The sequence below is a fragment of the Stigmatopora argus genome, chromosome 4, assembly GCF_051989625.1.
Source record: "Stigmatopora argus isolate UIUO_Sarg chromosome 4, RoL_Sarg_1.0, whole genome shotgun sequence".
NCBI lineage: Eukaryota > Metazoa > Chordata > Actinopteri > Syngnathiformes > Syngnathidae > Stigmatopora > Stigmatopora argus.
In genome coordinates, this window is record NC_135390.1 from 1,100,497 (window position 1) to 1,113,956 (window position 13,460).

Here is a 13,460-nt window from a genome sequence, read left to right on the forward strand (position 1 = left end):
GACTTATAAGAAATAAAACATTTTTTTCAATCCAATATCCTGTTTTTTTTTTTTTTTTTCAGAGAGTTGGAACGAATTTATTTGTTTCCCATTCATTTCAATGGGAAACTTCCGCTCGAGTTACGAGAATCTTGTCATACGAGCTCAGTCCCGGAACAGATTAAGCTCGTATCTCGAGGTACCACTGTATTGACCAATGGGAGCCTCACGTTGACACATCAGTGTCATTGACACTGACTCTAATGCCGCAACATTGACCAATAGGAGTGTCACGTGGGCACATCACAGTGGCGCCGATACTAACTCTAGCGTCGCTACATCGACCAATGGGAATGTCGCGTTGGCACACCCCTGTGTTCATGACACTACGTCATCCAATGGGAGCTTCCCGTTGGCACATCAGCGGCGCCGACACTTGAAATGAATTGAAAGCTTAGTCATTATACATACATACATGTACATTGGGTATTGTACTTTCTACAATGAGAATCATTCCAGGTACAGCCAAGCCGAACAATTATGACATACATTTACAATACAGACAGGCTGCCTACAGATTCGCCTTTGACAGCGCTTCGGAATCATTGTGAAAGTGAAACAATGGGTTTGGAAGGGTGGAAAAAAAGTGGCCTTTCACTCCCCTTCGAAGGACAAGAATTAACATGGAAAAATACAACAACATTAAAATCATTAAAATCAGTACACTCAGCATTACAAGTAGGGACACAGGCAGGGGCGGCTAACAAGTTATACACGAAGGATTTACGCCGTAGATAAGGTCGTGACGCTGGCTCAGTATACTACAATATACTACTCAAGAGCCACTCAACCCCCCAACTGATGAGGACCTCATTAAAATCATGCATGGGGATGAGGAAGAAGAGGGAGCAGGTAACATAAGGATTAAGAGTGGTCTTTAGGAAATCTACAGGAGATCTTCAATATGGCACGTAGTTTGCAACAACGGGTTCAGGCGATTGATGACAACATGGTCAGAGTCATTGAATTTGCCAATCGTCTTGACAGTGTCATGTCCTTGTACAAAACCATATTTTTTACAAAAAAGGAAACAGCCTTCACAACTCCCCATCACCATATTGCTTGTGCTCCAAAAAACTTCTGCCCTTAAGGCGCCTCATTAAGATTCAATCGATGATCCAATGCCTCTCGAATCTGATGAAGAGGACTTCGACTAAAGTTCCCAATAACCATTTTTAATTTATTTAATTATAATCAAGCACAGGAACTATTTTCACTGTGAGTACAGTACTTAAAGTAGTTGCGATTTTTTTTATATGTACAATGTGACGATTTGGAAGGGATTGTCGATGCCCATATAACAGCGAAGAGAATCAAAGGCTTGGGAGTGATGCATGTCGCGAGTTACAATGCATTGTGGATGACTGGGCTCAAGTGTCGGCCAGCACTGTTATTCGAGCTTTCCCCAAAGCTGGAATCAAGTTCCCGGAATACACAACTCTGACTGACAGTGTAGCCTAGCATGTTAAACGCCCAACTCTTTATATCAGTGTACTTGACCTCAATAAAGCATTTTCAAACTTAGTTTTGCTCGTGCTGTCTCTAACCCAAAAACACGCTAGTGCCAAGCCTAACATGCGCTAGTAGCTAGCATAACATACCCTAGTGCACAGGTGTCAAAGTGGCAGCCCGGGAGCCAAATTTGGCCTGCCGCATCATTTTGTGTGGCCCGGGAAAGTACCGTATTTTCACGACTATAAGGCGTGCATAAAAGTCTAAAATGTTCTCCAAAATAGACAGGGCGCCTTATAATGCAGAGCACCTTGTGTGAGCGCCGAGCGCGAGCGCGAGCGGCGCCGGCAACGCCGGCGATCACGGCCGAGCGCCGAGCGAGCTCCAGAGCCTGACTGAGCACTACCTGCGAAGACGCTTTTTATATAGAGAAGGCGGGTTGGTGGGTAAAGGCTTGGGAGTGGGTGTGTGGGAGAAGACGCTAAAGCCACGCCCCTACAAGGTTCCTATATATACTACTAGTGTGGGCATGTGCTCAATTGCAAAACGAAGAATGAATAATTCTACAAAGAGGCACGCTTACGAAGCACAGTTCAAGCTTCTAACCATCGATCATGCAGTGGATCATGGGAACAGAGCAGTGGCGAGGAAATTCAACATCAACAAATCTATGGTTCGCAAATGGAGAAAGCAGGAGAAGGAGCTTCACCAAGTCAACAAGAGGAAGCTGAGTTTCCGTGGGAACAAGGCAAGGTGGCCCGACTTGGAAGATCAACTGGAGCGGTGGATTTTTGGTCTAAGAGCAGCTGGGAGAAACGTCTCCACAGTCACCATTCGACTGAGGGCAAAAGCGCTCGCGGAAGAATTGAAAATTGAACATTTCGAAGGAGGACCGTCGTGGTGCTTTCGTTTTATGAAACGGCACCATCTGGCGATTAGAGTGAGGACAACCGTGGCGCAGCAACTTCCGGCGGACTACATTGACAAGCTAGCCGTTTTCCGCACCTACTGCACCAAGCTGATTGCTGACAAACTTATACAGCCAAACCACATAACCAACATGGACGAGGTACCGCTGACTTTCGACATCCGATGAACCACACTGTCGAGAAGAAGGGGACCAGCACGGTGGCGATACGAACAACGGGGCACGAGAAGTCGGCTTTTACTGTCGTTCTCGCTTGCCATGCTAATGGGCAGAAGCTACCACCAATGGTGATCTTCAAGCGAAAGACTCTGCCTAAAGAAAAGTTTCCAGCCGGCGTCATCGTGAAGGCGAATCCAAAGGGCTGGATGGACGAGGAGAAAATGAGAGACTGGCTACGTGAGGTGTATGTCAAGTGACCAGATGGATTTTTTCACGACTCGCCGTCTGTTTTGACTTCTGACTCCATGTGTGCTCATCTCACAGCAACTGTGAAAAACCAGTTCATGAAAATGAACTCGGAGCTTGCCGTCATTCCCGGAGGCTTGACCAAAGAATTACAGCCGCTGGACATCGGCATCAACCAGGCTTTCAAATCAAAGTTACGAGCGGCGTGGGAGCAGTGGATGATCGCTGGCGAACACAGCTTCACGAAAAGTGGCAGGCAGAGCCGGGCTTCTTACGCTACGATTTGTCAATGGATTGTGGCCGCCTGGGCGAACGTGTCTGCTTGCACGGTTGTTCGAGCTTTTGCCAAAGCCGGCATCATTTCTAAGGAGCCACATGGAAATGACGGTGACTCTGAGAACGAAGAGAGGGGACCCGGCTTTTTGGAAGGCTCATTTGGGCAATTGTTTAATTCGGACACAGAAGATGAGGAGTTTGAGGGATTTGTAGGTGATGGTGACTTGAGTAAGTTGTTAAATGTCCAAATAAAGTACTATCGAACTCAGTTTTGCTTTCGTTGCCTTTTTAAAACATGTTTTTAGCGTGTGGGTGTAGCGTGCAAGAACTATATTTCTCAGCAGTCACTGCGCACCGGAACCCGGAAATAGGCTGCTTCCGGTAGCCAGCGCTATTGCGTTTCGATGTTCATCCATATATAATATATATGCGTCTAATAAAACGGTGCGTGCTTTGTGTGTCTACAATACAAAAATAGCACTCGTTACTGACACTGCGGCTTAAAATACGATACACCGAGTATTCGTGAAAATACGGTAAATCATGAGTGCCGACTTTCTGTTTTAGGATCAAATTAAAATAAAGAGTATAGATCAGGGGTCTCAAACTTGCGGCCCGCGGGCCAACTGCGGCCCTCGGGACGATAATTTGCGGCCCCCGTCTTAATATGAAAGATCGAATTTTTTTTTTTTTTTTTTTTTTTTTTTTTTTTTTTTTTTTTTTTACCCCTTTCCCCATGATGGCGCCGTTTAAGTGGCAGCCAGTGGCAGTAGCTCTGTCCACTCATGTTTTTCTTGTTTTACAGCATGTTTTACATGAAAAATTAGAGGGAACATTGACATGCACCTGCTTGTGGCAGGTGTGATACTGGTGTGCCGATAGCGAGCAATGATGATGTCGTGACCGGATGATTCGCCTAAAGACGTTTCGCCGACGGACGTTTGACAGACGGACAGGTCGTACTAGTATTTGTTAGTTTAATGATTAAATACAAATACTGGTATTTGTATTTAATCATTAAACGCTGTTTTCAGCTGGATTTGACCGAATTTGAGAGCATTTTGAGCCGTTTGGCGAATGGACGTCTATAGACGTTTTTTTGCCTCCATCGCGATATCATCCAGTATTTGTATTTAATCATTAAATGCTGTTTTAGGATGGATTTGACCGGATTGCTGTCATTTTACGGCTCGGTTCTGCTACATCTGCCTGCCCAAGAGTGCTTATTCCCGGACTGCCATTGATGGTAGACGAACATTGATTTTTACTATAATTTGGACAACACCGGCGGCGGGCCGGATTAAAAATCCTAACGGGCCGTATATGGCCCGCGGGCCGAGGTTGAAAAACTTGTACACACACGATCCGGCGGGGCGAGCGTTCGAATCCCGTTTCGGCGAAACCTCCGTTCGGCCGAATGAACGTTCGGTGGAACGTCCATTCGGCGACCTGCCCGTCTGTCAAACGTCCGTCGGCGAAACGTCTTTAGGCGAATCATCCGAATACCGATGATGTCGCTCACACTGGTACTCAGTGCGCTCAGGAAGGTTGTCTTTCTGCTCAGACCAACAAAAAATTAGAGGGAACTTTGGTTCGGAGCTGAATGAACCAATCACGGTGAGGTATATGGCTCTGGAGGGCGGGACATCGGCCGGGCTGTCCAGTGCCTCGCTCACTCACTCATTCATTCCTCCAATCAGCTGGGCGGAGGAGAAGCCGTGAGGCCGATCACTCCGCTCGGCGCGCACACTCCTCCGCTGCTCTCAGCATAGAACTGAATGAGGCGCTATGATCCGTGATCCAGCCTGTGTCAATGTCTGTAGCCATCTCCGCGATTGAAACGGAGAGCGAAAGTGCACATGCGCCACAAACCCGCGCGACTGAATGTGAAAGATCAACCCGAGACTCATTCCAAGTGGAAAAACATATTACAGAGCCCCAGAGATGTCTCTTTCAAAGCCTACCGTGAAGAGAAAGGTCGGTGATGAGCACAGACAGTTTCAAGAAAAGTGGGGAGTGCAATATTTCTTTGTTGAACACAGGGGCACCCCGACGTGTCTCATTTACACTGAAAAAGTTGCGGTGCACAAGGAATACAATTTGAAACGTAATTGTACTACGAGATATGCTGAGGAGTACGAAAAATACCAGGGGGATGAGAGAGCCAACCAGGTTGCCAGTCTTAAAACACGTCTTCTGAGGCAACAGGATCTCTTCAAGAAGGCTACCAAAGACAGTAATGCAGCAGTCAAAGCTAGCTACGCCGTTTGTGAGTTGATTGATCCTGTGCTAAGTGATCCCAAATGGCTCATGGACTTGGCTTTTCTTGTTGATATCACACATGAGCTTAATGTACTGAACAAGAAGCTACAAGGCCAGGGGCAACTTGTCAGTGCTGCCTATGACAACGTGAGAGCATTCTGCACTAAACTTGTGTTATGGAAAGCCCAGCTCTCTCAGACAAACCTTTGCCATTTCCCAGCATGCAAGGCTCTCGTGGATGCAGGCACACCATTCAGTGGTGAGAAGTATGTTGAGGCCATTTCGAAGCTACAGGAGGAATTTGATCACAGATTTGCAGACTTCAAGACACACAAAGCCACATTTCAAATTTTTGCAGACCCCTTCTCCTTTGATGTGCAAGATGCCCCTCCTGAGCTTCAAATGGAGCTCATTGACCTGCAGTGCAACTCTGCACTCAAAGCCAAGTTCAGGGAGGTGAGTGGAGAAGCAGACAAGCTTGGGCAATTTTTGAGAGAGTTGACCCCCAGCTTCCCTGAACTTTCCCGAAGGTTCAAGCGGACCATGTGCCTTTTTGGGAGCACATACTTGTGTGAGAAGCTCTTCTCCACCTTGAACTTCAATAAGTCCAAGTACAGGTCCAGACTTACTGATGAGCATCTTCAAGCTCTACTGAGGGTCTCCACTGCTTCCTCCCTCAAGCCAAATGTGACTATGTGAGAAGAAGCGCTGCCAGGTCTCTAGCAGCAAGGAGTAGGCAAGAGAAGCCGTGTTCAGAATATTTCATGTTCAATGTTCCATTCAAGTTCAGAAAGTTAAAGGTTAAAGAGCTGTTAATACAGACATTTGAAACGGAATAAAAATAATTCATTTTCTCTACTTAGCCAGCCAGTGTATATCTACTGTATGCTCATTAGTATTATTTGGTTTTGTATTACTGATTGATTTATTTTTTATTCATCTTTAAGTTAATTTATTTAATTCATTATTTTTTGTTAAAAAATAAAGATATTTGATAACGTTGGAATGTTTTATCAGTGCTTTTCTTGTGGAAATCCTGATGCGGCCCAGTCTCACCCAGACTCGGCCTCTAGCGGCCCCCAGGTAAATTGAGTTCGAGACCCCTGGTATAGATGTATATCAGGGGTCACCAAACTACGGCCCGCGGGCCGGATACGGCCCGTCAGCACATTTGGCCCGGCCCTCTGAACAATACCAGAGACGCTATCAGATTTTTTTTCCTATTTGGCCTTGAAGACTGGGACGTTTTAATCTTGTGTTTGGTTCATTGCACCCCCCGCTGAGCCCACAAATAATCCCAGTGAAGCGGGGCTTCGCATTGCTTCTTTGGTGACACCCGCGGGAGTGTTTCCCTTTGATGCACGCGGGCACGTCCACCGGTGCATGCGTGATGCATGCACGAGCACAGTGTTAGCGAGACATCTGGACGATCGCAGGTGGGGGCGGAGCCCTGGGACCATCGCGGACTATTCAAGCATATAAAAACTGCAACCTGTTTGAGAAATGTTCTTTTTGACCCAGAGCTGTGGAGGGGAGCAACTCTGAATTGGATTTATATATTCGGAATAAATATCTTCTATAATCAATCCAGAGAGAGTTATTTAGTTATTATTTATTTCATAAATAGTTTTATTTATTTCCTGTTTTTTTCGTGAAGAAATCAGAGAGGGTTATTTAGTTATTATTGATTTCATTAATAGTGTTATTTGTTTCCTGACTTTTTTCTGTAAAGAACCTGGAAAGGGTTATTTGGTTGTGTGGCTTTCTGGAAAACAATAAACATTTTAAGCTCCCCTACGATCGTCACACTTTTTCTGTTACAAACTGACACCGGCCCCCCATCAGAGAAGGAAAAGGTTATGTGGCCCTCACAGGAAAAAGTTTGGGGACACCTGATGTATATTACATTTCCTGATTTCCCCCCTTTTAAATCGCTAATTGCTATTTTTTTAATCCATATTTTCTTTGTTTTTAGTTTTAAAATAATTTTGTAAAATCTAAAAATATATAAAAAGCTAAAATAAACATTGTTTTAGATCTATAAAAAACTGAATATTCAGGGCCTTTATTCCAGTTCACTTAATCCATTTATAAAAAAAATCTAAATATTATATCTAAAATGGTCCGGCCCACATGAAATCGAGTTGACGTTAAAGCGGCCCGCGAACCAACCCGAGTCTGACACCCTTGCCCTAGTGGATAGCATAACATATGCTAGCGGCTAGCATAACACATGCTAGCGCCCTATTGGACGAGGCGTCCAATCTATTGACAAAAAACAGAAAATATAGCTGCAAATGACGGTGCGTTTTATAGCTGTGAGAATACGGTAATTGTACATGTGTACTGGTATTATTTTTATAAGCGCAAAAACGTGTAGTATGGTAGTAATAATTGGGGTGATCTTACTTTTGGGTTTTTCGGTTTTATAGACCATGTATGGTCTATATTATCCGCGAAATTCGAAGGATTAATGTGTTCATTTCGGCGCACTTTGTTGTTAATCACATGTCTGGGCTGTCCTCCCAGCAACCTCCTTGCCGACAACTAGACTGGTACGTTTGCTCCTTGTAAAGTAGATCTTGGAGCAAAAAAGTGTGAGCACCCCTGTAGTACAAAATCATTACGATAATGAACATTTCGAAAGTCTATTCCATCCAAATTTTCTTCTTCCAGGTGACCCACTTTTGCCTGCCACGACTACTGCCACTTCTCAAGAATTCCATGTCTTACCTGCATGAGATTTTCGAGTTCTATGAAGAAATTCTAACATGCCGCTACCCTTACTCTTGCTTCAAAACTGTGTTTGTTGATGAGACTTATGTGGAAGGATCTTCCTATGCTTCAATGAGTATTTTCAGGTAGGGCTGAGATTTATTATCGATCCACACACACAAACACGTTAAACAATATTTTGCCATATTTTCCAGCACAAACCTACTTCACAGTTCTATGATCATTGACCAGACCCCTGTTACCCGTCGTTGCCTTGCCCAGGCCTTGGCTCAACAGTTTTTTGGTTGTTTCATCTCCAGGATGTCTTGGTGAGAGACATTTTGTTTTATTACCATTGGCAGGCATACTTAAAATGGGGTTGCATGCAAAGAAGCAGCAGCTAAAGCAGGGACGCCCAAACAATCATCTTAAGTACATACAACTCCTAAATGTGTTCAATCAACTAAAAGAGTCTCAAGTTGTAATACTTCAATAATTAATAATCGGACATAGGCCATGTCGTCATTACCACAACACAAAAAAGCCTACTTGTCATCACACGCAGAAACTGCGTGTGACGAAATTGATGGTGCTTCTCCATAAGCTACGTTTAATCGGCAAAAGACCTAAATAAGTGTAAGTTACGGACTTGTAATTTGTCATTCCGCTGTTGTGGATACAGGTCGCTTACCTCTCGATTACATACAGGTCGCTTACCTCTCGATTACCGCACACTGTCTGCCACTTACCTTCCTTCAAGTCAGCTAGTAGGAGGCAGATCACCAACCAAACATCTATTCATATGCCGCAGAAGGGAATGTGTGTATGTTAGCGCGAGTTTAGATGTCTGATGGATGTGGGGAAAAAACTGTCCTTAAGCCTATTTGTCCGAGCTTTGTGGGACCTATAGCGTCTGCCAGAGGGCAGCAGCTGGAACAGATTGTGACCAGGGTGGTAAGGGTCCCCTATGATGTGCTTGGCTCTGCTGAGGTAACACGGGCTGGCAATGTCTTCAAGTGAGGGCAGAGAGCAGCCGACAATCCTCTGGGCAGTGTTAATCACTTTCTGCATGGCCTTTTTGTCTGCCGCCGTGCTTCCAGCGTACCACACTGTGATGCCGTACGCCAGGATGCTCTCTACAGTGGTTCTATAGAAGGTTCTCAGAAGATTGGAGCCCAAGTTGTTCTTCCTGAGCACCCTGAGGAAATGGAGTCGTGTCTGAGCCTTCTTCACCACTGCCGTGGTGTTTGTAGACCATGAGAGCTTGTCCGTGACGTGGACCCCCAGGAATTTAAAGGACTGGACCCTGTCTACACATACTCCATTTATGAGGAGTGGGGCCAGATCTGTGCCGTGTTTGCGAAAGTCCAAGATTATTTCTTTAGTTTTCGTGGTGTTCAGTGTGAGATTGTTCACCGAGCACCACGAAGACAAATTGTTGACCTCATCTCTGTAAGCCGACTCATCCCCTCCTGAGATGAGTCCGACCACAGTGGTGTCGTCAGCGAATTTGATGATGGCGTTAGACTGGTGGGTGGGTGCACAGTCGTAGGTGTACAGGGAGTACAGAAGAGGACTCAGTACACAGCCTTGAGGGGAGCCAGTGCTTAGTGTAATGGAGGAAGAGAGGTGGGGACCAAGTCTAACAGTCTGTGGGCGGTTGGTCAAGAAGTCCTTTATCCAGCAGCAGATTGAAGAGGATAGTCCAAGGTGGGAGAGTTTGTCAGTCAGAATGTCCGGTTTTATGGTATTGAAGGCTGAGCTGTAGTCAATGAAGAGCATCCTCACGTAGTTCCCAGGGTGTTCCAGATGGCTCAGTGCTGTATGAAGAGCAATGGCAATAGCATCATCAGTGGACCTGTTTGCCCTATAAGCAAACTGGTGAGGGTCAATTGAGGGAGAGATAGTATTCCTGATATGGCGGGCTACCAACTTTTCAAAGCACTTCATGATCACAGGCGTGACGGCAACAGGCCTATAATCATTCATGCTGCCAATGGTTGGCTTTTTGGGGACAGGGATGATGGTGGCAGATTTCAGACAAGATGGAATGATGGATAGTTGCAGGGAACAATTGAAAATATTTGTGAAGACTCCAGCCAGCTGGTCAGCACAGGCTTTGAGCTCCTTCCCAGGTACTCCGTCAGGGCCCGCAGCCTTCCTGGTGTTCACAGACCGCATTACCAGTCTCACTTCCTGTTCCCGGAACGTCAGTGTATTGCTGCAGGGTGGTGGTGGGGGTGTTGAGACTGGGCCTGATTTGTCAGTCTCAAAGCGGGCAAAGAAACGGTTCAAATTCTCCGCTAGTGAGGCATCTGCATTAACAGACATAGTATTGGTGTTGTAGTTGGTAATATGTCGTATTCCTTGCCACATCTTCTTTGGGTTATTTTCTGTGAAGTGCTCCTCAATTTTTTTGGTATATGCTGCCTTGGCCTTTTTAATGCCTCTTTTCAGCTCAGCTCTGGCAGCGCTATATTTTATCTTGTCCCCTGATCTAAAGGCGGAATTACGGCATTTGATGAGTGCCTGTGTCTCATTGGTCATCCAGGGTTTTTGGTTAGGAAAAACCCGTATTCGTTTATCTATAGTGACGTTGTCGATGCAGTTTTTTATGTAAGAAAGAACAGAGTCCGTGTAGTCCTGGAGGTTGTCGTGTACAAAAAGTTCCCAGTTGGTGCGGGAAAAGCAGTCCTGCAGCTGAGAGAGTGCGTTGTCGGGCCAAGTTTTTATTGTCTTTATTTGTGGCGTTGTTTGCCTCCGGAGTGGAGTGTAAGCGGGGGTGAGAGATAGGCAGAGGTGATCTGATCCAGCTAGGTGGGGTAGGGAAGTGGCTTTATAAGCATGTTTGATGTTAGAATAGACATGGTCAAGAGTTTTGTCTCCTCTAGTATTACAATTTACGTATTGAATAAACTTAGGTAAAACAGTCTTTAAACACGCCTTGTTGAAAATTCGATTAAATTGAGTAATTTCATGAGAAAAAGCTGACATTCTTCCTTATTTTCTTCTGGGGTGAAATGTTTAGGGTTGCATTTTAATTGTTGGATAAAAGTGCTGTATTAATCCATCTAGCCATTTTCTCCGACTCATCCAAAATCGGGTGACGGAGGAAGCCCATACTTTACTCTCTCCAGCCTCTTAATCCAGCTCTTCCCAGAGGGTCCCAAGGCGTTCCTTGGTCAGCCAGCAGACATGGTCTACCCAACGTGTTCTGGGTCGGCCGCATGGCATCCTCACAGTTGGAATGTACACAGAACATCTCACCCCGGAGGTGTCCAGGAGGCATCCTAATCAAATTCCTGAGCCATCTCATCTGGCTCCTCCCAATGCTGAGGAGCAGTGACTCTACTCTGAGTTCCTCCCAGATGTCCGAGCTTCTCACTCCATCTCTAAGAGAAAGCATGGACATCCTGCCGAGGGAACTCATTTTGGCTGCTTGCACCCAGGATCTTGTTCTATCAGTCTTAATCTACAGTTTATGACCATATGTAAGGGTAGGAACGAAGATTGACCGATAAATTGAGAGCCATGCCTTTTGTCTCAACTCTTATTTTAAACACAAAAGGACTGATGAAGAGTCTGCATAACTGCAGATGCCAATCTGCCTATCGCCTACTCCATTGTTCCCTCACTCGTGCACAAGACCCCAAGATTCCTAAGATCTATGGGAACCAGGAAACCTATAAGAGAAAACCTTACCACCAATCTGCTATCTCAGAAGTGCAATCAGTGGAATGCAGTCAGGTGCTTGTTTCAGCACAAAACGCATTGAATACACGGTCTGTGTTGGTGGATCAGTTGGATAAAAAACCTGCACCCACAGTGGCCCTCAAGGACCAGGAAGGCCCAGCATGTGCCAAGGTTGCCATCATATGGGGCGGGTGGCGGTACTATGGGGTCGTGGTCGGCTGCGCCGGGGCCACCACGTGAGCAGGCTTAGTTGGGGTTGATTGTGTCCGTTGTGCATGAGGCAAGGATGTGAAGTGTGCCTGCATTGAACGTAGCCTCTGGGAGATCAGGGATACATCGGTATGGAGGAATTGAATTGCCTGGTTGTGTTGAACCATGAGTGGTGCTGGTTGATTTGTGGGAGTTCCGCCTGAGCCTGCGCAATCCATACTTGGTTGGATCGTGCTGTTACGGTCAGCGGCGGAGGGCCGGTAACAGAGGTGCAGGCACACGCACAATCTTGATCGTGGTTTTTCCTATTCTATATCAATGTTCCAAGGACAGGCAAAGGTACTAGGGAAAGCAGTGTGCGTAAGTCCGTGAGCGTAGCGTGAGGGTCGAGACCTGTGAGGTCCATAGGAGAGTTGGTGGCGAAGTTACAGGAGGCCTAGATCAAACGGGTCAGTGAACAACGCGTGGAAGTCAATTTTGAGGTCCGTAGGAAAATCCGATGCGAGGTGCGTGGGCATAGTCTTGGTCGTGGTCCTAGGGCAAAAATAAGTCTTGATCAGGCAAGACGAACAAGGAGGTAGCGCAGAAGTTATGTAACAGTGAATTGATTAAGATGGTCCAGCGATGTGGTCAAGCTCCGGGTGGCTTAAAAATAGGTCTTTGATGATTGATTACTGTATTTAGTTTGATTTTGTAGGATACACAGGATCTCTGGTCCTAATAGTGAATGAGTCACATCTAGCATAGCTAAATTTTGAGATGCCCCTTGTGAGACGCATGAACTAGCAGAAAACTCTACCAGTATGTCACATGAAAGTATGATTACTGTATTTTCTCGTGTAAACGCCGTATTTGTTGCTAAAAAAATGATGACTGAATCAAGGGTACGGCTTATATGCGCACAAATTGTCAACTGCAAGTTGACAAAGACGAAACGCCATAACGCAAGACAAGGCAGCCGATACGGGTATTAATACAGGTAACGATTGGAGACCTCGTTAGAAGTTAGACCTCTTTGACAGCCATAAATCTTGCTTGTTTGTAGGTGACCAAATACTTATTTTCCAATCTAATTTGGAAATGAATTCTTTAAAAATCAAACAGTGATTTTAGTTTTTTTTCTCCACTTTGTTTCTCATGGTTGAGGTTTACCCATGTTGACAATCGCACGCCTCTAATCTTTTCAAGTAGGAGAACTTGCCTAGTTGGAGCAAAAGAAAGAGAAAGCAGAAAAGTTAAGGAAAAATCTGACATTCCAGCAGACGTATTTTCCCCCTTGCAAAATCACAAAGTGAAGCTGCTGTGAAAGCAAGTTTTATCGTGGCAGAGGAGATTGCCATTGACGGATGGAGAATTTCTGAAGAGCGATATGATCAAGGTGTTCGAGCTCTTATGTCGAGACAAAAAGCAGATGCAGACGCTCCCCTACTTACGAACGAGTTAGGTTACGAGCATTGTTCATAAGTTGAATTTGTTCGTA

General features: G+C 45.5%; 1 protein-coding gene across 8 annotated transcripts in view; it reads left to right on the top strand.

Moving 5' to 3' along the window:
- taf2 (TAF2 RNA polymerase II, TATA box binding protein (TBP)-associated factor) overlaps positions 1 to 13,460 on the top strand; it is a 204,984-nt gene that overhangs the window by 27,142 nt on the left and 164,382 nt on the right. For all 8 annotated transcript variants that reach the window (XM_077599563.1, XM_077599565.1, XM_077599564.1 and 5 more), the window contains 2 exons: positions 8,039 to 8,223; positions 8,293 to 8,406. In XM_077599563.1, the coding sequence (XP_077455689.1) occupies positions 8,039 to 8,223; positions 8,293 to 8,406 (299 nt within the window). The remainder of the gene's footprint in view (positions 1 to 8,038; positions 8,224 to 8,292; positions 8,407 to 13,460) is intronic.